The following is a 26,739-nucleotide window of genomic DNA, read 5'->3' as shown; positions in this document are numbered from 1 at the left end:
CCCTCCCTCCCTCCCTCCCTCCCTCCCTCCCTCCCTCCCTTCCTCTTTCTCTCTCTTTCCCTCTCTCTTTCTTTCCCTTCCTCCCTCCCTTCCTTTCCTTTCTTTCCCTCTTTCCCTTCCTTCCTTTTTCTCTCTTTCTCTTTCCCCCCTCCCTCCCCCCTCCTTTTTTTCTCTCCCTCCCTCCCTCCTTTCCTTCCTTTCTTCCTTTCAAGGTAAGTAATACCCACACCCAATGTGGGGCTCAAACTCATGACCCCGAGATCAAGAGTTGCCTGCTCTGCTGACTGAGCCCGCCAGGTACCCCAGAATCTCTAGTTTCTCTTAGTGGCAGAAAAGGTATTTCAGGTGCTTGGTGCTCATTGCTGTGGGGTTGGTCTTTGCTTCTAGGCCTCTCCTGGGAACAGAATTATAAAACACATACACGTTTTATAGATCAAATATGTTTAAAGATAAAATATTTGAGTTCTTGTTGATATTCCCAATAGAAAATGGGGACTTCAGAGTACCTAACTCCTCTATTAGGTCTGTGTCTCCTGCACTGAGAGTCCTGGGGTAGGTACTCCTTCGTTATGAGCTTGCTTTTTCCGTTTAACATGCAATGTGTGCATGCGAACACGTACGTTCCGTATCGTAGTGGGAACAGTGCTGGGTGCATGTTTTCGGCTGGTACGCGATAGCAGCTTCCCCTCTTGCCCCCATCACTCTTCTGGGCATTTAGCGGCCACGCAGCCCGTGGTTGGTCCATGTGCTCTTGCTCCCCGAGCTCCCCGTGTGGACCTTCGTTTGCTTTATGCTTGAAAGCAGTTTTGTAGGATAGGAAATCCTTGGCTCACGTTTTCTTTCCTTGAGTATCTGAAATATTGGTTTTGTTATCTTCCAGCATGAAAAGTCTGAGTCTTACTTTCCTCCTTATAAGTCATGTCCTCTTCGCCTGGGTGTCCAAAGGCTTGGGTTTTTTGTCCCCGTCTCTCCAGTCCTTACTGTGTCACTGTGTCACACGTTGGTGGCCCACAGTCAGAATTTGCAGGAATGCGGTGGGCTCTCTGCACATGGGTTTCCAGATCGGCTGTTTCAGGAAGCTTTCCTTGATTTGTGGCTTCGAGTTCTGTTCTTGGTTGAGTGTTCTCTGGCGCGGGGCCTTGTCTGCATGGTAACGCGGAGCTCAGCCATCCTCGGTGCTTTGCTCTCCCTCCTGAATCTCTTTTGTCTCCGGTTTCCTCTGTTTTAAAGGTTGTCCGCCTGCTGATGCCCTGTCTCTGAAGGTGTTTACTGTCTCCATTTGCTCTCCGTTCTCACTTCTGAGAGTACTTGTCTTGTCTTTCTACTTTTCTTGAGCTCTGTCACCTTATTTCTGGTATTTTCTAGCACTGACTTGCCGCCCTCCCATCTTGGATCTCATTGTTTGGATGCTGTGAAGCCGCGCGCGCATTTGGACCTGTTCCGTGGCTGTGTCTGTCTGGAGCGCTCTCACTGTCTGCAGGCTTTTATTCCACTTTTGTTTTTTCTTAGAATAGCTCTGCATGCGACTGACACTCCTGTCGCTCATTTTCCTAAACATTTAGTTCTGGTCGTTTTTCTCACTTCACAGGGCTCTCTGCTCTGTTGGATCTTGAATGACACTGAACGCGTGGCGGTGGCTCCCGGCGTTCTCCCGGCTCTCGCCCTGACCCGCTTGCATCGGGTCCCTCTCCTTCCCGTCTCTTGTCCCTGACCTGCTGGTGCTGGCCGCGTTCCCGCCACATGGGTCCCTGCCAGGTCAGCCACGGTGGATCTCGGGCCCCATGGCTCCAGCCCTCAGGCCTTGAAGAGGGTCCCTTGCACCCAGCACCACCGGGGCGGGGAGAGCCACCCCACCACGCTTCGCAGTGGACACCCGCCGTTTCCTTTGGGGTTGTCTGTACCGGGGCCCGGCAAGACCCAGGGGCCCCGCGGTGCTTTCCCCCAGGGCATGCAGGCCGAGCTGGGCGCACTGTGCCCTTCGCTGCTGTGCCTTGGCTTTGTGGGGTGGCCGCACCGCTCTGCTTTGCAGCGGCTTCTGGGAGGTGTGATCGGCAGGCAGCGGAGGGCGCGTGTGGAAGCGGGCTACCCTCTCGTCTGGGGAAGTGGCCCGGGCGGCCCGGCACCCCCAGGGCTTTCTCACGCCACTCTGAGCTCCTTCCCTCCCCGCCCCCGCCCCCAGGCGCCCTTCCAGCTGCTTTCCCTCACTGTGATTATTTGCACCCCCCCCCCCCCCGCCGCCGCCGTCGTCTGCGCTGCGGGGAACAAAGTGGCCGTGCACGCTGACGTCCTGGTCTCTCTGGAGCGTGCGCTCTGGTCTCTCCCAGTGGACTGGCGGGTCGCCCGGGTGGGGGGTGCCGATGCCGACCTTCCCGCCAGCAGGGCAGGAGACTTGCGGGTTGCTCCGCGTCCCTGCCGTCCCGCTGCAGGTGAGGACACAGGAGGGTCCAGGAGCGCCCTCCCCGCTGCCCCCGCCGTCCCCCGCCGCCTGGTGGCGTTTCAGTTGGGCAGCGCTGCCTCACGGCCCGGGGCTGGAGGCACGGCGGAGAGGCTGTCTCCCGAACCTTCCGGTCCACTGTGGGGCGTGCACCGGGCACGCGCCGTCCGTGCAGAACAGCAAGTGCGGGGCTCCGGGTGGGAGGCGGCCCAGCCACTTGTAGTGAGGACAACACTCACAGAAGCGGGTTCCTCCTGCCGGTGACTGACACACAGCCGCGTCGTTACAGCTCTGAAGTTGTGGTTCCATCTGCTCTGTCAGCCCCAGAGACATGTGAAGGACTGCGGTGTAGACCACGCGGTGCTCTGCGTTGTGAGGGACTGCTGTGTAGACCTGGCGGTGCGCCGCATCGTGAGGGACTGCCGTGTAGACCTGGCGGTGCGCCGCGTCGTGAGGGACTGCTGTGTAGACCAGGCGGTGCTCCATGTCGTGAGGGACTGCCCTGTAGACCAGGTGGTGCGCCGCGTCGTGAGGGACTGCCGTGTAGACCAGGTGGTGCGCCGCGTCGTGAGGGACTGCCGTGTAGACCAGGTGGTGCGCCGCGTCGTGAGGGACTGCCGTGTAGACCAGGCGGTGCTCTGTGTCGTGAGGGACTGCTGTGTAGACCAGGTGGTGCTCCGCATCGTGGAGGACTGCCTTGTAGACCAGGTGGTGCGCCGCGTCGCGAGGGACTGCCGTGTAGACCTGGCGGTGCGCCGCGTCGTGAGGGACTGCTGTGTAGACCTGGCGGTATTCTGTATCGTGATGGACTGCCGTGTAGACCAGGCGGTGCGCCGTGTCGTGACAGACTGCTGTGTAGACCAGGCGTTGTGCCGTGTCGTGAGGGACTGCCGTGTAGACCCAGTGGTGCTCCGCGTCGTGAGGGACTGCCGTGTAGACCTGGTGCTCCGCATCTTGGAAGAGACCGGGTTTTCAAAAGCAGCTGCTGCTCTCAAAACGTGCTCTTAATGCTTTGTAGACGGAGGCTGGTAAAGTGTTCTGGTGCCTTCCGTGCAGAGCGACACGGTGGCTCCGTCGTTGGACGGCTCTGTGGTGTCTTTCGGGACAGGCTCATGGAATACAGACCAAACTCATCGAGTCCGGAAACCTGGTTCCTGGGCAGCCTGCGCAGTGGTGAAGCGGCGCCGGTGAGGCCGTGCTCATTTCTATGGGGGTCTGTCCCGTCAGGTGAGCTTGGGGCCTTCGGGCGCACGTCTTTAAAAGACCGTGGTGTGCGTTCCTAGGTGTGTCCTTAATCGTCGAACCCTGGAAGTTCTGGAACGACGAGGGGCAGCTGCTCAGTAGCGGCCCCCTGTCTGTGAGTGGCGGGCGGGCTCCGGCACTGGGTCACGGCACGGGTCAGAACCGGGCACCCGGCTCCGCCACAGGCCGCCGCGTTGCAGTGCAGACCCTGCTTTTGCCAAACATCGGAAGGCCCAGAGGCTGACCTGCCTGAGGCATCGCTGCGATGGACTGAGTGACTGTGCCCCCCAAGTTCACGTGTCGAAGCCCTAACCCCCGTGTGACTGGTATGGAGATAAGGGGCCCGTAGGGAAGTAATTCAGGTTAAACGAGCTTGCTTCCTGTCTGCCCAGGAAAGAGGAAGGGCCATGTGAGGGACCCAGTGAAGCCAGGAAGAGAGCCCTCCCCGGGAACCAGATCACTGACACCCTGACCTTGGATTCCTGGTCTCTAGATTGTGAGAAATCAGCAGTTAAGTCCCCCAGCCCACGGCCTTCTGTCCAGCGGCCTGAGCGAGGTCCCCAGCCATGACTGTGTCTGAGACCCGTCTTCTACCCTCTCGTTTGCTAACTCACCTGTGCCTTCCGTGCGGCCAGCGTGACAGCTGCGTGAGCCAGCGTGCGGGGTCCTTCTGAGCTTGTCTGCGCTGTGGATGCGTCAGTGAGGCAGCGTGGCTTTGCAGGTGATGGGTTTTCCCCAGATGTAACTGTTAGGTTGGTAGCATCCACATTGTTTTACTGAAGCCTAGAAAACCAAAAATAAAAATTAAGAAATGTGACTACAGAGAGGTGAAATGAGTACTCCCATATTTGGTCTGTGATTTGTCTTAAACTGGAAAAATGCCTAGTTATTTAGATGCATGAACCTCGACATCGGTCGGGACCTCCTCTGTGACAGGCCCCAGTTAGTTGATTGGTCTGCTTAAAGCTATTCAGTCAGACTTCGGGAAAACTAAGAGAAGAGATCAGTGAAATGTGTATTTTCCAGTAAGTCCTTGTTTTCCATTTTCAGAGCCAGCAGGTGATGAGCAGTCAGGTCTGCTCTGGTGTCTGAGCATCTGCTGGTGATCTTTTTTTTTTTTTTTTTAAACATTTTGGTTATTTATTTTTTTTTAATTTCTTTTTAATGTTTTATTTATTTCTAGGAGAGAGAGAGAGAGACAGCATGAGCAGGGGAGGGTCAGAGAGAGAGGGAGTCACAGACTCTGAAACAGGCTCCAGGCTCTGAGCTGGCAGTCAGCACAGAGCCTGACGCGGGGCTCGAACCCACGAACCGCGAGATCATGACCTAAGCGAAAGTTGGATGCTTAACGGACTAAGCCACCCAGGCGCCCCGATTTGGTTATTTTTGAAAGAGCATGAGCGGGTTAGGGACAGAGAGAGAAAGGGACAGAAGATCTGAAGTGGGTTTGTGCCCGGGGCTCAAACTCAAACTGAACCATGAGATCATGACCTGAGCCGAAGTCAGACCCTCAGCCGACCAGGCCACCCAGGCGCCCCCATTTTTTGAATTAAATACCCGAGCAACACACGAAAGCCCTGCCTTGAGGCAGACGGCAGTGAGCGCCCTTAGGTGCGGAGGACCAGGCCCGGGGCCCTGCAGGCTGTGAGCCGGACCCGCAGTGCAGCGCCCGGCACCGCGCCTGTGGCTGCTTCGCTGTGTCAGCAGAGGCCTTCGAGGCCCCTGTAGCGTCATCAGCTGTCCCTCCTGCCTCTGGGCCCTTCTGCAGGCACAGCCACTCCTGCAGGTCCCCCTGCCCCCCACTCCCTGCCACACTGACCAGCAGATGACCTCACTGAGGGCACCATGCTGCCCAGGCCCTTGGCACCTCAGGGTGCTGCCTCGGGACCCCATCCGTGACACGTCCGCTGCGCCCGTCTCCACAGTCTGCCGCCCACCGTCCCCGGGTAGAGCGGCCTGGGCCCAGGTCGGTCCCTCGAGACATAGCCATAGGGGCTGTGGCACCTCCACGTCCGCTGGAACCTCGCATGGCGTCTGCTGGTGCAGTGACAGCACTGCCAGCCAGGCCTTGGGCTCATCGGACAGTGAAGCCTAGTGACCTGCCTCGGCTGGGGTCTGTTCCAGAACTGTAAATAATCTTTTTTTTTTTTTTTAATTAAAAAAATTTTTTTTTTAAATTTATTTCTAGGAGAGAGAGAGAGACAGCATGAGCAGGGGAGGGTCAGAGAGAGAGGGAGACACAGAATCTGAAACAGGCTCCAGGCTCTGAGCTGGCAGCACAGAGCCCAACGTGGGGCTCGAACCCACGAACTGCGAGATCATGACCTAAGCGAAAGTCGGACGCTTAACTGACTAAGCCACCCAGGCGCCCCCAGAACTGTAAATAATCTTGTTCAGGTTTTAATTTTTTTTTTTTTTAATATTTTTATTTATTTCTAGGAGAGAGAGAGAGACAGCGTGAGCAGGGGAGGGTCAGAGAGAGAGGGAGACACAGACTCTGAAATAGGCTCCAGGCTCTGAGCTGGCAGTCAGCACAGAGCCCGACGCGGGGCCCGAACCCACGAACCGCGAGATCATGACCTAAGCGAAAGTCGGACGCTTAACCGACTAAGCCACCCAGGCGCCCCAAGATTTTAATTTTTAAAAAGTTCTTGGGGGTTTTCCTTTTTTCTTTTTAAATGTTTATTTTGAGACAGAAAGACAGCGGGGGAGGGGCCGAGAAAGAGGGAGATAGAGAATCCCAAGCAGGCTCCATGCTGTCAGCACAGGGCCCCGTGGGGGTCTCAGGCCCACGAACTGTGAGGTCATGGCCTGGGCGGAAATTGAGGGATAGCTGCCTACCTAGTGAGCCAGCCTGCCCCTCAGCAAGGGGCTTTCTTAAATGTTTGCCTGTGCTAATTCGTCTCTCTTCACCTTCTCCTTATTATTGAATAGGTAGGTCTTCTTTTCCCCAAAGAAGCTCACCAGACTGGGAGGTGGGGGGGAGAGTTACAGAAGGGGGTAGGAGATTATAGACAAAAGACTACAAGCAGAGTGTCGCTTGGTTGGGGAGGGATTTCTCCCTCTAGCAGTCGCCCCACCCCGGGGTGGGGGGTGTTTGTCAGTTCCCGCAGTGAGAGTGGTGCCTTTTGTTTCCTGTTTGTTAGCGCGGGATGGGCAAGTCCTTCACTGACATGATTGGGTGGCAAGAGAATGAAACGCAAAAAGAGAAATTGAAACTAAAACAAGGAATGTTAGAGGCTCTGTGGCCCTCTCCCCAGTGTGCCCCAAAGAAGCACAGCCTTTATGGGTTGTTTTTTTTTAAAGGCTCTGAAAACGGTTCTTGGATTATTCAGTCATAACTCCGTGGCCACCACCTTGTCCCCATTCAGTGTGGCCCATGTCTTTCCCTGGGGCTGTGTTGCTGGCCGCCCTCATGGGCCATCTGTCTGGGGCTCCCCCCAGGGCCTCTCCCTGAACCGCACGCACTGGCTCGTGGCTGTGGGGACATGACAGCGTGTCTTCCTGCCAACTCCCTTTGGAACCTGTCCTGTGAATGACACCCAGACACGAGAGGCGGGGTCTCCTGTCCTTGTCCGCGGTGAGGGCAGGGGACGGTTCCCCTGACAGGCCCATCGTAATCTCATCTACCTGGGGGGACACCCTACTTGTGTGTGATCCCCAGAGAGAGCGAGGCCACTCCGGGTCACATGTACACGTGTGTGCATGCGTGTGTCCATACCGCTTTTCAGAAACCTTTGCATTTTTCCTAAAAAGCATCTGTAAGTCTGTCCTGTGCTAGTGTTACGTCTCCCTACATCTTCCCTGGAGATACTGTGTTTCATCTTTGCCAAGGCCCTTTACCACGCTGCCTGCTCTGACTGACGTTTGAGATTTCTGGAGAGGTTGGACATCTTTTTATAAATCTGTATGGTTTCCCACTTAAAGAAGGTAACAGCACACTTTTTATTCAAGCCTCTTTAAAGGTACTTGAGAAAAAGAAACAGACGTACGGCATGTGACTATACTTGATAATACCATATGATATACTTGACGTTTGTTAAGAGTAAAACCTTTTTTTAATTTTGAGAGCGAAAAAGCCTGAGTGGGGGAGGGGCGGGGGGGGGGAGAGAAAGAGACGATCTCATGCAGGCGCTGCCCTGTCAGCACGAAGCCTGACGTGGGGCTCCAATTCCTGAACTGTGAGATCCTGACTTGAGCCCAAGTTGGAAGCTGAACTGACCTGAACCCCCAGGCGCCCCTGCTAACAGTGAGTCTTAGGCGCCGTCATGCACACGTGCAAATAAAAGTTTACCTGTGAGGTGATGGATGCTTAATCAACATGATCAGGATAATCATGTTACAGAGTGTATGTAAATCAGCACATGGGCTAAAATAGATCCACATAAGTATAGTCACCTTATCGTTGACGGAAGAGCAGAGGCAGTACAATGGAGCAAAGGTAGTCATTTCAACAAACTGCTACAAGTTGCTAGGAAACTGCATCCACAGGCAGAAGAATGAACCTAGACCCACACCTGACATCCTTCACAAAAATGAACTCAAAACGGATCATAGACCTAATATAAAACACAAAACCATAGAACTTCTAGAAGAGATCATAGCAGGAAAGTTAGGTGCCCTTGGGCGTGGCGATGCCTTCTTAGGTCCAACACCAAAGACACGGTCACGAAAGGACTTGTACTCTGTACTTGTTAAAATGAACAACTTCTGTTCTTGAAGGACACTGGCGAAAATGAGAAGACAAGCCACGGACTTAGGGAAAATATTTGCAAAAGACACATCTGAGGACGGGCTGTTACCCAGACGTACAAAGGACTCAAAACTCCAGAACAAGAAAACAAATGACCAACCAGAAAATGGATCGGTGACCTTGGCAGAGACCCACCAAAAATAGAAGGCCGAGAAGCACGTACAGACCCTCAGGGAAAAGCAATGTGCAACAACGTGGTACCGCCACGCGCTCATCAGAATTGCCCAAATCAGAACCCTGCCACCACGGGTGCTGGTGGGGCCGCGAGGCTCCCTCCTTGCTGCTGGGGACGCGGAGTCACGCAGCCACTTAGGTGGACAGTCTGGCGGGTTCTTACAAAACGAAAACTCTCACCATACGACCTGGCGTCGCACTCTTGGTACTTACCCCGACCTGAAAACCTCTGTCCGCCCAGAACCTGCACACGATGTTTACGGCTTTATGTGTGATGGCCACACCCGGGGGGCTGCCCGGTGCCTGGCCGAACGCCCTGGGACACCCACCTTCAGTCACGAACAGACGTGGGGGAACCGTAAATGCGCACTGCCGCGTGAAGGCATCGGATCTGAAAAGGCTACAGATGATTCCAACTCTGGGACATTCTGGAGAAGGTAAACCTGCGGACACAGAAGGTGAGTGGTGGCGGGGGGTGGGGTGGGGGCCGAGGGAGGGGTGAGGTGGGGCGCACAGGAGTTTGGGGCTATGACACCGCCCTCTGTGCTCCCTCGGTGTTGACCGGCTTCATTACCGTTTGTGCAGACCCACAGACGGCACAGGACCACGAGTGAGCCCTCCGGCAAACTCGGGACGCCGGGTGATGATGCCTCGGTTTACCTTTGTCAGTTAAAACACATCGACACTCTGGTGGCGGGGGCTCTAGGGGAAATCTGTACCTTCCTCTTAACTTTGCTGTGAACCTAAAACTCTAAAAGAAAAAAGTGTGTTAAAAATCATGTACGTTTACATATGTACATATTATTTGTCAATTGTGGCTCAATAAAGCTGGGGGGCCGCCTGGGGGGCTCAGTCAGTTAAGTGCCCGACTTCGGCTTCGGTCATGATCTCGCGGTTCAGGAGTTCGAGCCCCACATTGGGCTCTGTGCTGACAGCTCTGACCCTACAGCCTGCTTTGGATTCTGTGTCTCCCTCTCTGCCTCTCCCTGCGTGTGCACATGCTCTCTCAAAAATAAACATTAGGGAAAAAAAAAAAGGGAGCGACTGTTGATGTGCAGCTCCTGGGTCATGTCCCGGCTCCTGTAGTTTGGTGCCGCTCAGACGGGCAGGGACTTGTGCCAGACCCGGGTGGGGTGCTTGGGTTGCGCAAGGGGGGAGCCCCGGAGCTGGTGAGGAACAGATCCCAGGGCCCAGGCGAGGCTGGAGGGAGTGGAAGCCAGGCACCAGCAGGCCACGGAGTCCTCCCATGTCTCCCTGCCGGCCACAGCAGGGAGGTGCTGCTGGCTCGGAACCCGGACCCCAGTGTCTCCGCTCGGACCTCTGACATGTCTGTGTCTCAGACACAGGCCCCCACCCCAGGTCAGCGCAGTCCACCCGCCACAGCCCCGTCCTCCAGGCTGTCAGGCTGCCGCCCCAGAACACCCCTGACCACCCCGTGCCTCCCATCCCTGCGTCGTCAGCCCTGGGTGGCCTTAATGCAGAAGGACCCAGAATCTGGTCATTCCCACCACGCACACACAGGGTCCTGACCGGAGCCCCGACCTCTGTCACTCGGACGATTGCAGTCGCCTCCTCTGCCTTTCTCGCTTCTGTCTCGCCTGCCCTACGGTTTGTTCTCAGAAGCCTGGCTCCCATCACACCGCGTGGCCGAGAGTGCCACACGCCCGGCCCTGCTGCCCTCCGGCCTCCCCCCTGCTGCCCCAGCTGCCGCCCGCAGCCTCCGTGGTCCAGGACCCAATGCCCCAGGCCGCGTGCTGACCATTCAACTCTGCTTCCGCCAGATGTTTGGGCTCCGCCCTCCTTCCCTTGGCTGCGCACCTGGCCTCTACCCCGCAGGCCCTCCGGTCCCACCCCATCTCCCTCCCTCTCCTCTCCCTCCCTGACCGTCCTCCCCCCCCGCCCCCCCACGGCCGTCACTTGTTATCCCCCTTTCCCTGCCTTCTGCTCTGCCTCCCTGTCTAAAGGGTCACATGTGCCAAGGTCACGGGATCCTCGCTGCCAGATATTCGGCCCATGAGGATCTGTCACCGCGGCCCAAACTTTATTTCCCACGCGAGTGAGATTTGCTTTCTGGACTATTTTCCAAGTGCCAGTATCTATTACTTACACGTTCCTGTGGTTTTTATTCCTAAGACCTAGTCCGGGTGCTTGTATTGTTTGCTGTTCTCATGTTTCTGCTTCCCTGCCCCCCCCCCCCAACATTGGGGGTGTTAGAGTCAAAAGCAGAGACCAGCCTTGAACATCCCCTGAGGAGACGAAACCAGTTTGGTTATACAAACAAAGATTAATTTAGGTTATTTTGCAAGATGAGCCTGACCTGGGTCATTTCTCGCTTATGCCCCTGGAAATCATGGACAAGACTCCACTGTTTCCCAGAAGTTGCCGTGAGCTAACCACTAACCACTTCTGCATCATTAAAGAAGTTCTAATATCGTGACGACTCCCTGTGAACTGCAAAGTCCGTGTCTCCTCACCACCTACGCGGCTGCCTGGCAATGTGCCCCTGAGCCCTGTCCGTGCTTCGGTTAAGCGCTCCCAGCTTGGAAAGGGTCTTTTTGGCAAACGCACAGTACATTTTTACTAATTCCTACCTCAGTCGTTCCCCGCACGTTTGTCAGTGCTCAGCAAAGAATGTTGTGTGGGATGTTTTTGGAATTAGTGTATGCCCCCCCTCAAATGAAAAAGTTTTGTCACCCTTAATGTCTTCATTACGAGCCTCACCACTTTCCAGAAGAGAGCATAGGAGGTCCCCTCAAAATTTTGACCTCCAAAGGCTTTTTACTAATCATGTCTCTCAACTATATGACCTGGGGCACGCCTGGGGGAGAGTGTCATCGTAGCAAGCGTTTGGGGGACAGTATGAGCGCAGGCGTGATGACACCTGGAGAATGAGACGGGTCCGCACAGCAGAACAGACCTGTGGTTTTATTTTCATCCCGGAAGCACTAGGACCTGGATCAGGGACTGAAAGGCTGTAGGCTGTACTAAGTTCGTCCCCAGGGAAAGAGCCTCGGGCCTAGGATTGTCTTCTGTCTTCTTTCAAAGACAATTAAGATGAAGGTAAATGCTCTCTTTAGTTAGTGAGACTGTCATCTGCTGACCGTGGCCTCCAGGTGGCGGCGGCTGACAGCTGCCCCTTTGATAGGAAATCTGCTCGTCGCCCTTTTTTTCAGTTATGAAAAGTTCACGCACATATGGCTTGTTTCTTAATTCAGAATCACAGCTGTTTGTAAAAATCACTGAAATTGTTCAAATATACACGCAAGAAGATTAGTCTTGTGAACGTCCACACATCTCTGTTACCCAGTTTCGTTGTGTGAAAGTCTCCTTCAGTGAACTTGCCAAGTTGTAGGATATGGGATGGTCCCCCGGCTTTTCCTTCTGGAAGTCCTGTGTCAGCCCTACGCTCATTTCTAGACAGGCCCTTGTGTTTCACGGCCGCCCTCCATGTTTAGCCCTTTCCTTTAAATCACCAGATTTTATCCTGGTGCTTCGGCTGCTGGCACGTCTTCCCTTATTTATGACGCTCGCTCTCCCTAGCATTTCCTGTTCTCCAGAAAGCCCTCCAGGCTTTCCCTATAGTAGACACGAGCTGAGTTTGGGCCCTGACGGGAAAGTTGTTCAGACACAGGCTGCCCTGTGGGGCTGTAGGCGGTGAGGAGCCAGTGAGGAGCCGCGGGGCACAGGGCCTGAGGTTGCAGGGGGCGGGGACGGTCTGCTGTCCTCAGAGAGACACCCAGCAAGTAGGAGGGCCTTGGGGCCCTGTGTTTGCCAACGTCTGGTTGTCTGCCCAGCCCTCCTCCTCTCGGGGTCCACCTTTGTCCGAAGGGGCTGCCAGGCCCAGCCTCCCCGGGTGGCGCCTGTGTGGCCACCCAACCTGACCTCGGGCTTCCGCAGAGATCCAAGGGGTGGACACGTGGTTCTGACTGGGCCATCTAGAATCTTCCATGAGACTGGCTCTCAGGGCACCACATAAAAGAGCTCCTTTTTCATGAATTACAGGTGAGCCTGGTCGGAGAGCCCCAGGGGGCTGGCTTTCCTGTACCGGCAGGAAGCTCCTTATGGGAGGTGAGAGGTGACCCGGTGCTCGGGGAGGAGAGCTGAGGCCGGGAAAGAGGGGGCCGTCAGCATCGTCTGAGCCCCAAGTCCCGTCCTCCTGGAGGCGAGGCCCCCAGGCCTCCATGAGAGCCACCCTGCCTTCCCTCAAGCCCTGCTGTCCCCAGTGGCCTGCGGTGCCCAGAACCGCGAAGCTGAGCGGTGGGCTCCTGAAGCACGAGGGGGTGCGATGGGCCCTCGCTGTGCCGAGCAGGGTGGTGAGGGGACAGTGGCCGTGCTGGGGCAGCTGCTGACGCCCACACGACACTCCTGCCCGGACCTGCCGCCGCGCCTGCTCAGCACACACTTCAGCAAAGCAGCCTGACGGACAAAAACGAAACCCAGCTTCTCTTAAGAGACATGTGACTAGATGATGAAGCTGTAAACAGTTGTGAAATCTCGACGTCTGCTTAGAAGTGTAAATACATCTCTGCTATGAACCCATGTGTGGGGGTCGCTGGAGAGAGACCCGTACGATTGGCTTACAGGCCGAGCCCGCCCCCAAATCACCATTGCGGTTCCAGCCAGGGTGCCCAGCAGCCACTTTCTCAGCATTGAACGAAGCGAGCCTGCCGTGGCAGTCTGACTTTTCTCAGCGCCTGGTGGCAGCCAGGCTCGCGGGGCTGCCGGAACCCAGACGGGAACATTAAATGCGAGGCCCTTACTGAGGTCACGACTACGACGGCTGTGCCGTGCAGAACCCTCCCTTCCCTGCCAGACACAAACCTGTGACCGTTTCCTAAGGCCTAGCCAGCTGTCGGGGACTCTGGGCCTGGAGTTCCCGCTTGTCCTGCAAGAGAGTGGACGCAGGATTGAAATGCGAGAGAGGCCAGTGTCCCAGAGGAGACGGGCCCCGCGGAAGGGGCCTTGTTTGGAAGGCTCACAACTTGGTCATGGACGTGCACACAGAGACAATGGAACCTTGACCGCCAACTCATGGGTGTGAGGGGAAGGGGGTTTTGAAGATTTGCTCTGTTAGGGGTTTGGGTCGATGGGTGGAAGGTGAGGCCCCACCTCTGTTTACCTAAACTGGCCTGGGGGGACCAGACAGGCCGGCACCACTGACTCAGGATCAGCAAGGCACCTTTCTTTTGCTAATTAGCTCCACCTGCAAGGGTCTGTAGCCCTGTTTACCTGTTTACCTATTTGGTATCCTTCCTGTGAAAGCGGCTTTCTGCTACAGTCCTGAGGTGGGGGGCGTTTCCCCCTGAACACCTAATCTTGATACCTCCTCTTGGATACTGGCATTCTGAGATCCCTATTCCTATATCTTCTCCTGTCCTGGGGGCCTTTGCCCTGTTTACCCAAACAGGGTGTGTTCCTCTCGTGATTCTTTAATTCTCTGTGCCTTGTTAACCCATCTGCAGGCTCAGGGATTTCCTAAGCTTATTCCCGACACCTAGCTACTGAGGACTGTCATGCTTGAGTCAAGGTTATTCTCCTTGCCCCTGTAGAGTTTATTTTACTGTCTCTTTAAAAGTGGTCCTAGCTACCATCAAATTTAAGAATCCTAATTCCAGGGGCGCCTGGGTGGCTCAGTTGGTTAAGCGTCTGACTTGGGCTCAGGTCATGATCTCACTGCTTGTGGGTTCGAGCCCTACATCGGGCTCCGTGCCGACAGCTCAGAGCCTGGAGCTGCTTCAGATTCTGTCTCCCTCTCTCTCTGCCCCTCCCCCACTTGCTTGCGTGTGTGTGTGTGTGTGTGTGTGTGTGTGTGTGTGTGTGTGTGTGTGCATGTGCACGCTCTCAAAAATGAATAAGTGTTTAAAGAAATTTAAAAAATCGTAATTCCTGGGAAACAGTGACATTCACTAACTGTGCTCATACCTAAAACATGGACAGCTGGTAAATAAAAGTGGGCAGGTACCACTTTTTTTTTTTTTTAAATAATGCTTTTTGGGGGAGAGCGCAAGCGGGGGAGGGGCGGAGAGAGGGGCCAGAGGATCTGTAGCATACGGGCTCTGTGCTCACAGGCTGACAGCAGCGAGCCAGATGTGGGGCTTGAACTCACAGACTGTGAGATCATGACCTAAGCTGAAGTTGGATGCTCAACCGACTGAGCCACCCAGGTGCCACTGTTTTTAACCATTTTCAGGCTCTGCTCAGGCACTGTGACAGTGAGTAGGGACAACATGGAGACCTATGAATGTGGTAAGCAGCATTTTGAGATTTCCACCCGTTGGTGTGCAAGTCTGTATCAGACCCTTGAGTGCAGGTGGAGCTGTGAGTCTGGCTGCTGGTGAACTGACTGACCCTTACTGCACGTGTAACTGAGGCCCCAAACCACTGGACTCGGAGTTCATCAAAATGGAGAGTATCTTTGGCAAGCCTGAACTAATCAGGCAACATCTCTTGGAGAGATTCAGAGGGATAAAGCCTTTCCCGTTGGCTTAGAGAAGTAAGCTTCTACATTACGGGCAAAGGACTGAGGGCATCTTCTGGACATGGAGAGTGGCTCTGGGTCATCAGCCAGTAAGGAAATGGGGACCTCAGGTTGATAAAGCAAGTTCTGCCAGCAGCCTGCTCCGGCAAGGATGTGGCCCCAGCGACCCTGACCGCAGCTTGGGAGCCGCTGAGTAGGGGGTGAGCCACGCCCTGGCCACACTTCCCGCCCGCAGAACTGTGAGCCCTGGGTCATATTCCAAGGCTGTGTGGGGGGCGCAGAGCAAGTCCCACTTCTCCACGGGCCCCTGGCATTCCTGCACTCCCAGTGGGAGACGAGGCGTGGTCAGTGTGTCCCTGGAGCACGGTGGCGTGCCCCTGCCCAGTACAGTAAGGATCTAGGCTCCTACGCTCCGTGCAGCCCACTGGTCACTGGTGTCTGCTAGTCTCTTTGCGGACCTAGGAGGAGCCGGTGCAGCGACGGTGACGCTGGTCACTGCTGTCGAGTCCTGCACTGGGGCTGCCCTCTGACCCCGGGCACTCATGTGTTCCGCCTGTGTGTGCGAGCTTCTGGTAGGCTCCCTTGCTGGCTTGTTAGCGTGAAATCTCTGACCCTTCAAAGCTCTCCCCACAGGCCAGGGGAATAAATAAATTTTTAATATTATTGGGATAAAGCATGGCCAGCAGATTCCAGCCTGATGCCTGTTTTTGTATGTTCTGTGAGCTAAAAATGGTTTTTACATTTCTTCTTTTTTTTATTTTGAGAGAGCGCGTGTACGCGAGAGAGAGACAGAGAACATGGGAGGGGGCACAGAGAAGAGGAGACAGGGAATCCCAAGCAGGCTCCCTGCTGCCAGCGCGGAGCCTGATGCAGGGCTCGAACCCACAAACCGTGAGATTGTGACCTGAGCTGAAATCAAAAGTCAGATGCCTCACCAGCTGAGCCACCCAGGCGCCCTGGTTCTCGCATTTCAAACTGGTTGTTACTGAAGGACCATCTGCTCTGCCTGATTCTGCCTCTTGGCACGCAAGGCCTGAAAGACTTTCGCAGAGTAAGTGTGTCGCTGGTGCAGCTGAGCGTCCACAGCCTTCATGTCGCAGCGGCTCGGGGCCCCTGGTCTCCCGCTTTGCCATGTCCCTGCCCGCTCTGCGTGGGCCCCTGGGCCGGGAGCCGCGCACAGAGCCGGGGTGGGGGGCGGGGTGGGTAGCGGTACAAGGGCAAGTCGGCAAGGGGACCATCTGTCTTTTGAAACATCTGGACAGATTCGCCCCAGGCTGCCTACTTCAGGGTGATAAATTCTGGTTGCAGAACATAGATTTTGGCTGCTGCTGGCTATTCTGCTGGAAGTAGTTCAGTTTCAGAAGCCTGCCTTCCCTTCAGAGGAGGAATCCCGAAGGGCAGCACTGGTCACAGGGAGATAACAAGTGCTGCTCTTACCTGGTTCTGGCTGCTCGGACCGGCTGTGCCAGCAGCAAGCGCTGCCGCCCCCGCCCCCCGGCGGCGCTTCAGGGCGTCCTGGCCATCCTGCTCTCCCCCCGTGTGGCTGTTTTTACAGCATAAAATAGCTCCGTCCCTCCTCCCCAGCAGTGAACAAATAAATAAATAAGGCTCTTGCGTAAGATGGAGGCCAACGAATGGGGACACATGACTGCTGTGCTGCCGTATCAGGTGGGGGTGGGGGGGTCCTGCAGACACCTCTCCACTTCCAGGAAGCAGTCATTCCCCCACCGTGTGCCACAGCCTCGCCACTTCCTGTGCTGTTTAGCAGCTAGCGGTTACCTCTGCACGCTTTGGGGCTGGGCTTCCTGGCTCAGAGCCCAGCCTTGCTCCTTCCTGGCCGTGTGACCTTGAGCCAGCTACTTGAGCCTCCGTTGTCTTTAAAATGTGGGTAGTAAGGGGCACCTGGGTGGCTCAGTTGGCTAAGTGTCCGACTTTGGCTCAGGTTGTGATTTCACGGTTCGTGGGTTCAAGCCCCAGGTCGGGCTCTGTGCCGACAGCACGGAGTCTGCTTTGGATCCTCTGTCTCCCTCTCTCTGCCCCTCCCTCGCTCTCACTCTCTCCCTTTCAAAAATAAATAAACATTAAAAAAATGTGGGTAGTAAGTAGTGCCCACATGCCTGTGAGGGCGAGTGAGACCACGTGTGGAAGTCCGCCCAGGACAGCGCACAGCACTGCTCTCTGGGAACGAGGTTTGATCAGACTCGGGAGGGTTTGCCGGAATGCTGTGAACTCGAGTGACTCTCATCACGTCCTTTCCATCGTCATGCAGCAGGCTTTTTATTGCCTGTGACATGCCAGGCATGTCCCTGGAAGACTAGTGAGACGCACCCTGACCCCAAGCACAAGTTGTCAGTGGCAACACAAATCCATTCATTCAGCAAGTACCAAAGACGCGGCCGGCATGGTGGAGGCTGACGTTAGCCAGATAATCAGACAAATCATTACAGGGGAGCAGCAGGAGCGCGTGACGGGAGGCCTCCCCAGCCGTGCAGGGCTGTGCAGGGGCGTCAGAGGCCTCTCCGGGGAGGGGGCCTAAGCTGAGAAGGGAAGCACACCGGGACGTGTCTGCAGGATGGGAGGACATCAGACCCGGACGCTGAGAGCCCCGTGTGCGTGGAGGGGTGAGAACAGGCGGGAGGGGAGGCTGCCGACGTGGTCAGCGGCGGGGCAGGTGGGAGAGGAGGGTTAAGCAGACGGCTTGTGATCCTGTTTGTATCTTTTAATACGTGCTGTGCACAGAAGTGTGCAGCCGCAGATGCGGAAGCGGGGGGTCAGTTTCAGCAGGTGAGAAGGCGGCGGGGACCTGGGTCGGGGCAAGTCCGTGGACTTGTGTGCTGTGGAGGGCAGAGCCACGGGGTCCGCTGCGGGATTTGGTTAGATGCTGAGGGGAAGGGAGAGGAAGCACAAAAATCCCTAGACGTTGGGATTAAGGCTGCTGTTCACTGGGGCAGGAGAGGCTGGGCCGACACTGGGTGTGCAGGCGATCCGTTCCCTCCCGGCTGCGAGGTCTAGACACCCACCATGTATGTGGTGCTGCCGAGTTAGACATGGGGCCCAGCCTCAGAAGAGGCCCGGGCGGGAGGCGTCGGTGTGTACTGGGCTCCCTGCGCACACCTGCAGCGTGTGTGGAAGGGCAGGACAAGGAGAGCCCTGCGCCCCACAGCACTGTGCTCACGCCGAGGAGAACCAGGGAGAAGATGTCTCCGGAAGGTCCTGGGCAACTGCGATGAACTGACTGACAAGAACAGAAGCACACGACTGGATCTGGCAACCGGGGGCCTGGCGGGGGGGGGGGCGTGGGGGCTGCCTTGTGAGAGCAGCCCCCAGGGAGAGGTGAGCTCTACAGCTTTACAGGGTGGGGTACGGGGAGGGCACGGGGGGAGACCGGCATCCAGGGAGCGTTCCTGAAGCTTTGTCACGAAGCGCAGGAGAAATGGGCGATGGTGTCTAAGGCGGAGTCCGGCTCCCCAGCAGGACGTGCCCACGGTGCTTGCGGTCACTGCCGCAGCAGCCGGCACCAAATAAATACGGACTTTGTGTACAGCAGTTGGGGAAGTTCTAGAAGGGACTATAGAGCAGTCTAGTGTAAATCCCATACCTTTCCAGTTACTTGATTCCCTGTAACAGATGGTGGTGTATGGCTGAGGTCATCTCATGTTTTCTGGTTCAGTGCTTTGAAAAAATGAACCTTTCTTTTCTAATCTGCTAAACGGATTATCAGTTCAAAGACTGGTGAGGGGAAGCTTGTTTATTTGTCCAGAGACATAGCTCCTAACGAGGGGAGGGGAGATGGGCGATTGAAAACCACAGGGTAGTACTGCAGACTGCTGGGGTTACACAGATGGGGGAATGGCGAGCGCGCGCCCTGAGTGACCCCTGTCCTGTGTGGTGCCCTGACCCGACTTCAAGCCACGCTGGGTCCCACATCAGCTGCGTGGGTTGTAATAAAACCACTTTTTGGGGCGGCATTTAATTTTCTTCCTGTTAAGTACTGTTTCACAAGATTGGTCTGAGTGTCCAGAGATCGGAGCACCAAGCACCATCTGCAAAGAGGCCTTGAGGACGCGAATGTCACCAGCGCCCCGTGCACCCGCAGGACAGGGCAGCAGGGAGCCCCGGGACGCCCCGTGTACCTAGGACGAAGTCCGTCGGTGTCACCCGCGCGGTCCCCGCTGATCCGCAGCAAGTTGACCGTTGGCCCCGGGGCGGGCTCCTCCTCCGAGTCCCCGGCCCTGCCCCGCGCCGCCCTCCTCTGCACCCGCCCCCCCGCAGCTGCACCCCCCCCGCCCCGCCCCCTCCGGCAGGAGCGCCGGCCCCGCCCCGCCCGCCGCCCCGGGATAAGGGCCTGCCCCGCGCCGCCCTCCTCTGCACCCGCCCCCCCGCAGCTGCACCCCCCCCGCCCCGCCCCCTCCCGCAGGAGCGCCCGCCCCGCCCCGCCCCGCCCGCCGCCCGGGATAAGGGCCTGCCCCGCGCCGCGCGCCCGCTGCTCCCCGCGTCCCCGGCCCGGCCATGGTGGAGGCCTGGTACATGGACGAGTCGGCCGGCGACCCGAGGCTGCCCCACCGCGGCGAGCCCTGCCGCCGGGTCGGCCTGGAGCAGCTGCGCCGGCTCGGGGTTCTTTACTGGAAGGTACGCGGCCCGGAGGCGGTCGCCCGCGCGCCCCCCGCACACCCGAGGCGGCGGCGAGGGGGGCCGCGGCTAGGACGGGGCCGGGGAGGGCCGCGCCTGCTCACCCCGGGGTGGGGGGTGGGGGTCGGGAGGTCGGCGGCCCGGGGCACCGCCACACACGCTGGGGAGCGGGGCGCATGCTCAGACCCGGCGGGTGGTCGGAGCCCCGGCCCGCGGCGCTCGCCCGCCTCCAGGGGGCCTGGGCGCCCTGCGCACGCTCGGCGTCGCGGCGGGGATCGGGGGGGCCCCCCGGCAGGACCGCCCCCCCCCCCCGGCAGGACCGCCCCCCCCCGGCAGGACCGCCCCCCCCGGCAGGACCGCCCCCGCCCCCCGCCCCCGCGGGCCCGCTCCGTCCGGGGCCCGAAGGGAGTGAGGTCGCGTCCGCTCGGTACTGAGCTTTGCCCCCGTGCGCAGGCTCGCAGAAGGTTCCAGCCCGACGGTTTAGGGCTCGTCTGGGCTCTTGGGTAAAGGCGAAGCGGGTCTTGTTGGTACCGCCGGTTGAGCAGCGGCAACTTTTTCTTTTTTGTTTAATATATATTTTTAGTTTTTAAGTAATCGCTGCACCCGACATGGGGGCTCGGACTCACAGCCCGGAGGGCAAGAGTCGCGTGTTCTAGGGACCGCGCCAGCCGGGCGCCCCGAGAAGGGTCAGCTTTCAGACCCGAACGGCCTGTTATTTTACCAGTGAAAATGGGTTTATTTAGGAATAGAGAATTGACCCCAACCTAAGCAAACCACAGCCCCTGACAGCGGGGAGGAACGTGGCATTGAAAAGTTGAGGGGGTTGGGAATGCGGGGGAGACCGGGAGCCGGGGTGGCGGTGCCGCCTCTGCGGGGTCGGGGTGCCGGGCGTGGGCGCCCCCTGCCGGCCGCGGCCTCCCCGTGCACGGGCTCCGTTCACTGACTTTCCGGGCGCCTGTGTGGAGGCGGGCCTGGCCGTCGCTCCCTGATAAACAGTTTGCTTTTGTGCCTGCGTCAGTGTTTAGGGAGTGTTGCTCTTTTCCCAGGCCGAGATTTAACACTTAACCTACTAGAAGGTACCGTTTTTCAAACAGTCAAATGGTATATGCAGTGTCTGTTACCAGAGGCAAGTTTTGTTTTCTCTAAAATCGGTTATCCGCAGTCTAAACAAGCAGAAGGTTCAAGTTCCTCTACTTTAGGGGTTTCATTCTGCTTTTTACAGTTTAAGAGCAAGAGTGAGATACTGGTCCGGGCGCCTGGGTGGATCGACTTCGGCCCGGGTCATGACCTCACAGTTCCTGCGTTCGAGCCCCGCGTCAGGCTCTGCGCCGACGGCTCAGACCTGCTCCGGATTCTGTGTCTCTCTCTCTCTGCCTCTCCCCTGATCTTGCTCTTGCTCTGTCTCTATGTCTCTCAATGCTGAATAAAAGTTAAAAAATTTTTTTAAAAAGTGAGTTATTGGTCAACGTGTGAAAGTATCCAAGTGATAAAATACGACATCTTAATAGGCATCTTTTAGTAGTTCTTTGGGTCAGACTCCGTTCCTCCCGCGTTCTAGTTCTGCTGTGGGTAAGTCCAAGGGCTGTAAAAATTAAATTGTTTACTCTATGGTTTTCGAGTCCTGTGTATTCTTTTTTTTTTTTTTTAAGTCCATTTTATTTATTTTGAGAGAAAGAGGGAGAGAGAGAGAATCCCAAGCAGGCTCCACACCATCAGCACGGAGTCCAATGTGGGGCCTGAACCCACGAACTGTGAGATCAAGACCTGAGCCGAATTCAAGAGCTGGAGCTTAACCAATGGAGCCCCCGGCGCCTGGTCCCGTGCACGCTCACGTACCGTCTGCATCAAAACCGTTCTTGATCGTTGGGAACACGTGGAGCATTTTTGCACACCTGTCAGTGACACAGCAGAGTGAGAGCTCACACACGAGGAACTTGAAGTAGAGCAGTATGGTGCGTATCCGGAGGTGGACTGCAAGGCGTCACCTTCGTAGAAATTGATGTGTTGATGACCAGCACCGGAAGATGTTCTGGAGTTCGGGGCACCTGGACGGCTCAGTCCTTAGACATCTGACTTCGGCTCAGGTCATGATCTCACGGTTTGTGAGGCGGGGGTCCTGCCTTAGGTGAGCTGGGCACACTTTGAGTGTGCCCCGCTTCTCTCTCTTTCCCTCTGTCTTCTCCCCTCCTGGGGTTCTCTCTCTCTGCCGCTCACTCACTTGTACCCTCTCTTTCTTTCTCAAAAAAAAATAACATGTTCTGGAGTTTGCTATTCAGTAGTTGTGATGAAATGTGCACCGTACCACAACACGGTGCCGAGGATACTAAACTCACTTCCAACAGTTTGAAGTACGAGCGCAGACTAATTCTGGCGGGGTCCTAGGGGAAGGCTTCCTGACCAACGTGTTGTTAGAATTGGATCTCCTTTTTTTAATTTTTTTTAACGTTTGTTTATTTTTGAGAGAGAGAGAGAGTGCAAGCTTGAGAGGGGCAGAGAGAAGGAGACACAGAATCGGAAGCAGCTCCAGGCTCCGAGCTGTCCGCACAGAGCCCGACACGGGGCTCGAACCCACAAACCGCGAGATCATGACCTGAGCCAAAGTGAAGGTGTTCCATGGTGAAGGAACTTTCCAGGTGTAGGAAGCTGTCAGGAGCAAGGACATGGGGATGTGAGCCATTGGGTGCCCCTTGGAGAGTAGCAAACACTCCTGTTCGCTTGGTCCAGGATGTAGATTAAACAACAACAGCAACAGGGAAAAAGGGGCCCCTGGGTGCTCAGTCCGTTAAGCACCGACGTCTGCTCAGGGCATGATCCTGCGGTTTGTGAGTTCCAGCCCCGCCCCTGGCTCCACATGGACAGTGCCGAGCCCGCTTGGGATTCTCACTCTCTGCTCTCTCTGCTACTCCCCTAATCATGCTTTCTCTCTTTCTCTCTCAATAAATAAATAAACTTTAAAAAGAAAACAAACAGGGAACCGGGGGCCTCATGATGGAAGGCTTCCCAGCCCAGGGCAGTGAACCCGGGTTTTACCTGCAGCCTTCCAGACTGGGAGTGACCAGAGACGTGTGAGGGCTGGCGCTGGAGGACGATGGGGGGGCGGGGGGGTTGGTGCCCTGGGACAGGCTCGCTTGGCTGTGTCACCTGGGCTCCGGCGGTGGGACTTGAACGGTGCTGCAGAACCCGCGGGAAGGACGCTGGGGGAAGGAGGGGGGCGTACGGCGGGTGCGGAGGGTGGGGGCCCGTGAGGGACACAGGAAGGGACTGTTAGGTGGTAAGTCTGGAGCGGAGTCGTGTTGGAGATCCGGGAAGAGTGTCTGTGTTTCCTTGCATTAATGTGGCCTCTTTTTTGTTGCTGTTGAAACTCTTCTAGCTTGATGCTGACAAATACGAGAAGGATCCAGAGTTAGAAAAGATCCGGAAAGAGAGGAACTATTCCTGGATGGACATAATAACGATATGCAAGGATAAACTACCGAATTACGAAGAAAAGGTAAGGGAGCTCCAAATTGTGTGGACAGGAATCATCCTGTTTACTACTAGTAAACACGAGCTTTTCTTTCTTTTTTTCTTTTCATTTTTAAAAGTGTATATTTTTAGTTTGAGAGAGAGAGAGAGAGAGTAAGCAGGGGAGGGGCAGAGAAAAAGGGAGCGAGGATCCCAAGCCGGCTCCACGCTGTCAGCGCAGAGCCCGATGTGGGGCCGGAACTCATGAACTGAGATCGTGACCTGAGCCAAAACCAAGAGTCAGATTCTTAACCTGTTGAGCCACTCGCACATCCCTCTTTTTTCTTTTTCTTTTTTTTAAAAAAAATTTTTTTAAAAATTTTTTTAATGTTTTATTTATTTCTAGGAGAGAGAGAGAGAGACAGCTTGAGCAGGGGAGGGTCAGAGAGAGAGGGAGTCACAGACTGAAACAGGCTCCAGGCTCCGAGCTGGCAGTCAGCACAGAGCCCGACGCGGGGCTCGAACCCACGAACCGCGAGATCATGACGTAAGCGAAAGTCGGACGCTTAACCGACTGAGCCACCCAGGCGCCCCCTTCTTTTTTCTTTTAATGTCTTCGTTTGAGTTTTGTATCAGAGCACTGCTGGCCCTGGAATAAATGGAATTCCCTCCATTTATGTTTCTTGGAACAGTATGTATACAGTGGTTTCATCTTTCCCTTAAATGTTTGGCAGATTCACCAGTGAAGCCCTCTGGGCCTGGAGCTTTCTTTAAAAAAAAATTTTTTTTTTTAAAGTTTATATATTTTGAGAGAGAGAGAAAGAGTGGGAGTGGGAGAGGGGCAGAGAGAGAGAGAGAGAGAGAGAGAGAGAGAATCCCAAGCAGTCTCCACACTGTAACCCTCATGTGGGGCTCGAACCCATGAACCACGAGATCATGGCCTGAGCCCAGATCAAGACTCAGACACTCCACCGACTGAGCCACCCAGGTGCCCAGGGCCTGGAGCTTTCTTTGTGGGAAGATTTTTTAATCTACAAATTCAGTTTGTTTTCTAGATACAAGACTGTCCTGATTATCTGTGTTTTCTTTTTTTTTTTTTTTTTAATGTTTATTTCTGAGACAGAGAGACAGAGTGAGCGGGGGAGGGGCAGAGAGAGAGGGAGACACAGAATCTGAAGCAGCTCCAGGCTCTGAGCTGTCAGCACAGAGCCCGACACGGGGCTCGAATCCATGAACCGTGAGATCATGACCTGAGCCGAAGTCGGATGCTTAACCGACAGGGCCACCCAGGCGCCTCTGGATTATTTCCTGTTTTTGTGGAGGGACCGCGTCCACCCCAGTCCAGGCCTGTGAGGGCGGGGCTGGTGGCTGGACCTGCTGAGCTGGTGACGGGCCGGGCGGTTCCCCTTCCTTCTAGATCAAGATGTTCTACGAGGAGCACCTGCACCTGGACGAGGAGATCCGCTACATCCTGGACGGCAGCGGCTACTTCGACGTGAGGGACGCCGAGGACCGGTGGATCCGCATCTCCATGGCGAAGGGAGACATGATCACCCTCCCCGCGGGCATCTATCACCGCTTCACGCTGGACCAGCAGGTAGGAGCCCGTGCGCAGATGGGGGGCTCGCGGCACTGTCCTGGGGGCGCCCCTGCAGCTGCGGGAGCTCGTTGGCGGGGCCCCTCGGGAGAGGCCGGCGGGAGCCTGGGGGCCGCATGCCGTCCGCGGGCAGGCAGGAAGTGGTCCCGTCTTTAAGGACAGAGCACAGTGTTGAGTGTAGGGGTGCAGCTTGCTGGGCGTCTCCGGGGTATTTGCTACTCGGTCACTTTCCGAGCGTTTCCGTTTGGATCGTAACCGTAGTGCGATGCCAGCCCCGGCGTGAGGATCGCGGTCAGCTCGGACCTCAGCGGGTCCTTAGGTTCCCTGGGCGGGGTTTGGACCAGCCCGGCGAGGTAAGTTGTTTCCAGACAGAAACTGAAGGCATGTGGTGTGAACCCAGGATTCTGGAAGGGTGTGCAGTGGACGCTTCCTCGTCCCCCGCTGCCCGGCCCGTGGCCCCCCCGAAAGGGCAGGCCTTGCGCCTGTCCCACCGAGCAGATGTGACCCCTACGCTGGCCGTGCATCGTGCTGTGACGAGTGACCTTACGCGTGTGTCACTGCACGGATGTGAGTGTGTCACTGGGGTAAACTGCCCTGAACGGTACACACGTAATCCGGGGGGTGGCGGCGAGCACACAGGCGGGCGGGTCGGTGCCGGTTTGCGCAGCCCGGACACCCACGGAGGGGCTTCAGCGCGGGACCGCGGCGCCGCCTGTGTCCTGAGTGGGGACCTGTGGCCCCGACAGCTGACGGAATAAATGTGGCTGCGCGTTAAGACGCGGGAGCAGACGCCGCCGGGACAGAGGCCCCGGAGGCTGGCTCAGCGGCTCCTTGTGTTTGTCTTCTAGAACTACGTGAAGGCCATGCGGCTGTTTGTGGGGGAACCGGTGTGGACGGCGCACAACCGGCCGGCCGACCACTTCGACGCTCGCAGGCAGTACGTGGAATTTTTGGCGCAGTCGGCGTAGCGGCTCCCTGGGCTCGCTCGCCCTTCGCGCTGGGGACGCCCTGCGCGTGGTCACAGCAGAACACTGTCCCTCTTGCTCTGCCGCCGTCGACGGGGCAGGAGAGCTGGCCTCTGCGAGCTCATCTGATCCTCGGGTGTTTTGATGAAAGGAGCTTTTCCTACCAGTGATTTTTACATGTTAGCAGCTTTGGGATGTGGGCAAATCACACTGTGCCTGATTCGAGCTCCATGTGTCCGCGCGCTTGATTTTGACCCAACGAAGCGTCTCCCAGATGTGAGCGCCGCGCCGGACCCGGGGCTGGGACGGTGGCAGGTGTCACGGGCAGGCGGCCGGTCAGCTCGGGGACACTCTCCTCCCAGAACTGGGTGGAGACTGTGGTCGGGGGCGAGCTCTCACATTCGTGGGGACACTCACTTCCTCGTTGGGCACGAGGGAGCTGCCCCGTTCTGTGCTCTGGGCTCGGAGCCCGTATTCAGGAAAGTGGCGCATTAAAGCCGCCGTCAGATACTTCCCATGGCTGTGGTCGTTCCTTCATGCGTGTGACTAGTTTGTATTTTATCCGTGTTAGTGTTTGTTCACTGAGATTTCCAGGTGGTTTTCCCTGGTAACACTTTTGCCAGCAAGTATTTTTTTTTTTTTTTAACAGGAAAACTAGGACATTATCTTTTTCCTCAATAATTCTGAGATACGATTTTGCCCAATTTGTTATAGTAATAGACCCCAAATCAACCTCTTGTTTTGATGGACAGATTGTTTTAAAGTGTTTTTAAAAACAGGTTAAAAATCTTCATGTTAAAATTCATTTTTTTTAATGTTTTATTTATTTTTGAGAGAGAGAGAGAGACAGAGAGAGAGAGAGCACGAGCATGAGCATGAGTGGGGGAGGGGCAGAGAGAGAGGGAGACACAGAATCCGAAGCAGCTCCAGGCTCTGAGCTGCCAGCACAGAGCCCGACGCGGGGCTGGAACTCACAAACCGTGAGATCATGACCTGAGCCTAAGTCGGACGCTTCCACGACCG

At 56.3% G+C, this 26,739-nt stretch overlaps 2 protein-coding genes and 1 long non-coding RNA gene across 5 annotated transcripts in view; 2 read left to right on the top strand and 1 right to left on the bottom strand.

Annotated features, from left to right (window-relative positions):
* RNASEH1 (ribonuclease H1) overlaps positions 1 to 15,871 on the top strand; it is a 28,698-nt gene extending 12,827 nt beyond the window's left edge. Inside the window, exons 9-10 of one of the 3 annotated variants that reach the window (XR_005532700.1) lie at positions 3,538 to 3,661; positions 4,069 to 4,469. The gene's annotated coding sequence lies outside the window, so the exon portion shown is untranslated. Of the gene's footprint in view, positions 1 to 3,537; positions 4,472 to 15,845 lie in introns of those variants that run through there. The other 2 variants (XM_039257364.1, XM_039257363.1) reach the window with 2 other exon arrangements.
* LOC120248904 lies at positions 8,796 to 16,650 on the bottom strand. Its single transcript, XR_005532701.1, has 4 exons — positions 16,519 to 16,650; positions 13,425 to 13,488; positions 9,178 to 9,354; positions 8,796 to 9,046 (listed from the first exon to the last, which is right to left on the bottom strand). It is a non-coding gene; the product is annotated as an uncharacterized LOC120248904 (long non-coding RNA).
* Positions 16,651 to 19,530: 2,880 nt separating this feature from the next.
* On the top strand, positions 19,531 to 26,229 carry ADI1 (acireductone dioxygenase 1). Its single transcript, XM_039257375.1, has 4 exons — positions 19,531 to 19,710; positions 23,081 to 23,200; positions 24,572 to 24,751; positions 25,600 to 26,229. Exons 1-4 carry the CDS (start codon positions 19,591 to 19,593, stop codon positions 25,717 to 25,719), a joined length of 540 nt encoding a protein of 179 aa, XP_039113306.1. The 5' UTR covers positions 19,531 to 19,590; the 3' UTR covers positions 25,720 to 26,229.
* Positions 26,230 to 26,739: the final 510 nt, after the last annotated feature.

The sequence above is a fragment of the Hyaena hyaena genome, unplaced genomic scaffold (genome assembly GCF_003009895.1).
Source record: "Hyaena hyaena isolate Hyena2069 unplaced genomic scaffold, ASM300989v1 scaffold_612, whole genome shotgun sequence".
Classification (NCBI taxonomy): domain Eukaryota; kingdom Metazoa; phylum Chordata; class Mammalia; order Carnivora; family Hyaenidae; genus Hyaena; species Hyaena hyaena.
This window is presented reverse-complemented; position numbering and strand designations above follow the sequence as displayed.

Bases quoted from the DNA above. Each gene is read 5' to 3' on its own strand.
- ADI1 (XM_039257375.1), top strand. From the start codon at position 19,591: ATGGTGGAGGCCTGGTACATGGACGAGTCGGCCGGCGACCCGAGGCTG. The intron at 19,711-23,080 runs GTACGCGGCCCG...AAACTCTTCTAG, and splicing joins TCGGGGTTCTTTACTGGAAG to CTTGATGCTGACAAATACGA. The intron at 24,752-25,599 runs GTAGGAGCCCGT...TTTGTCTTCTAG, and splicing joins GCTTCACGCTGGACCAGCAG to AACTACGTGAAGGCCATGCG.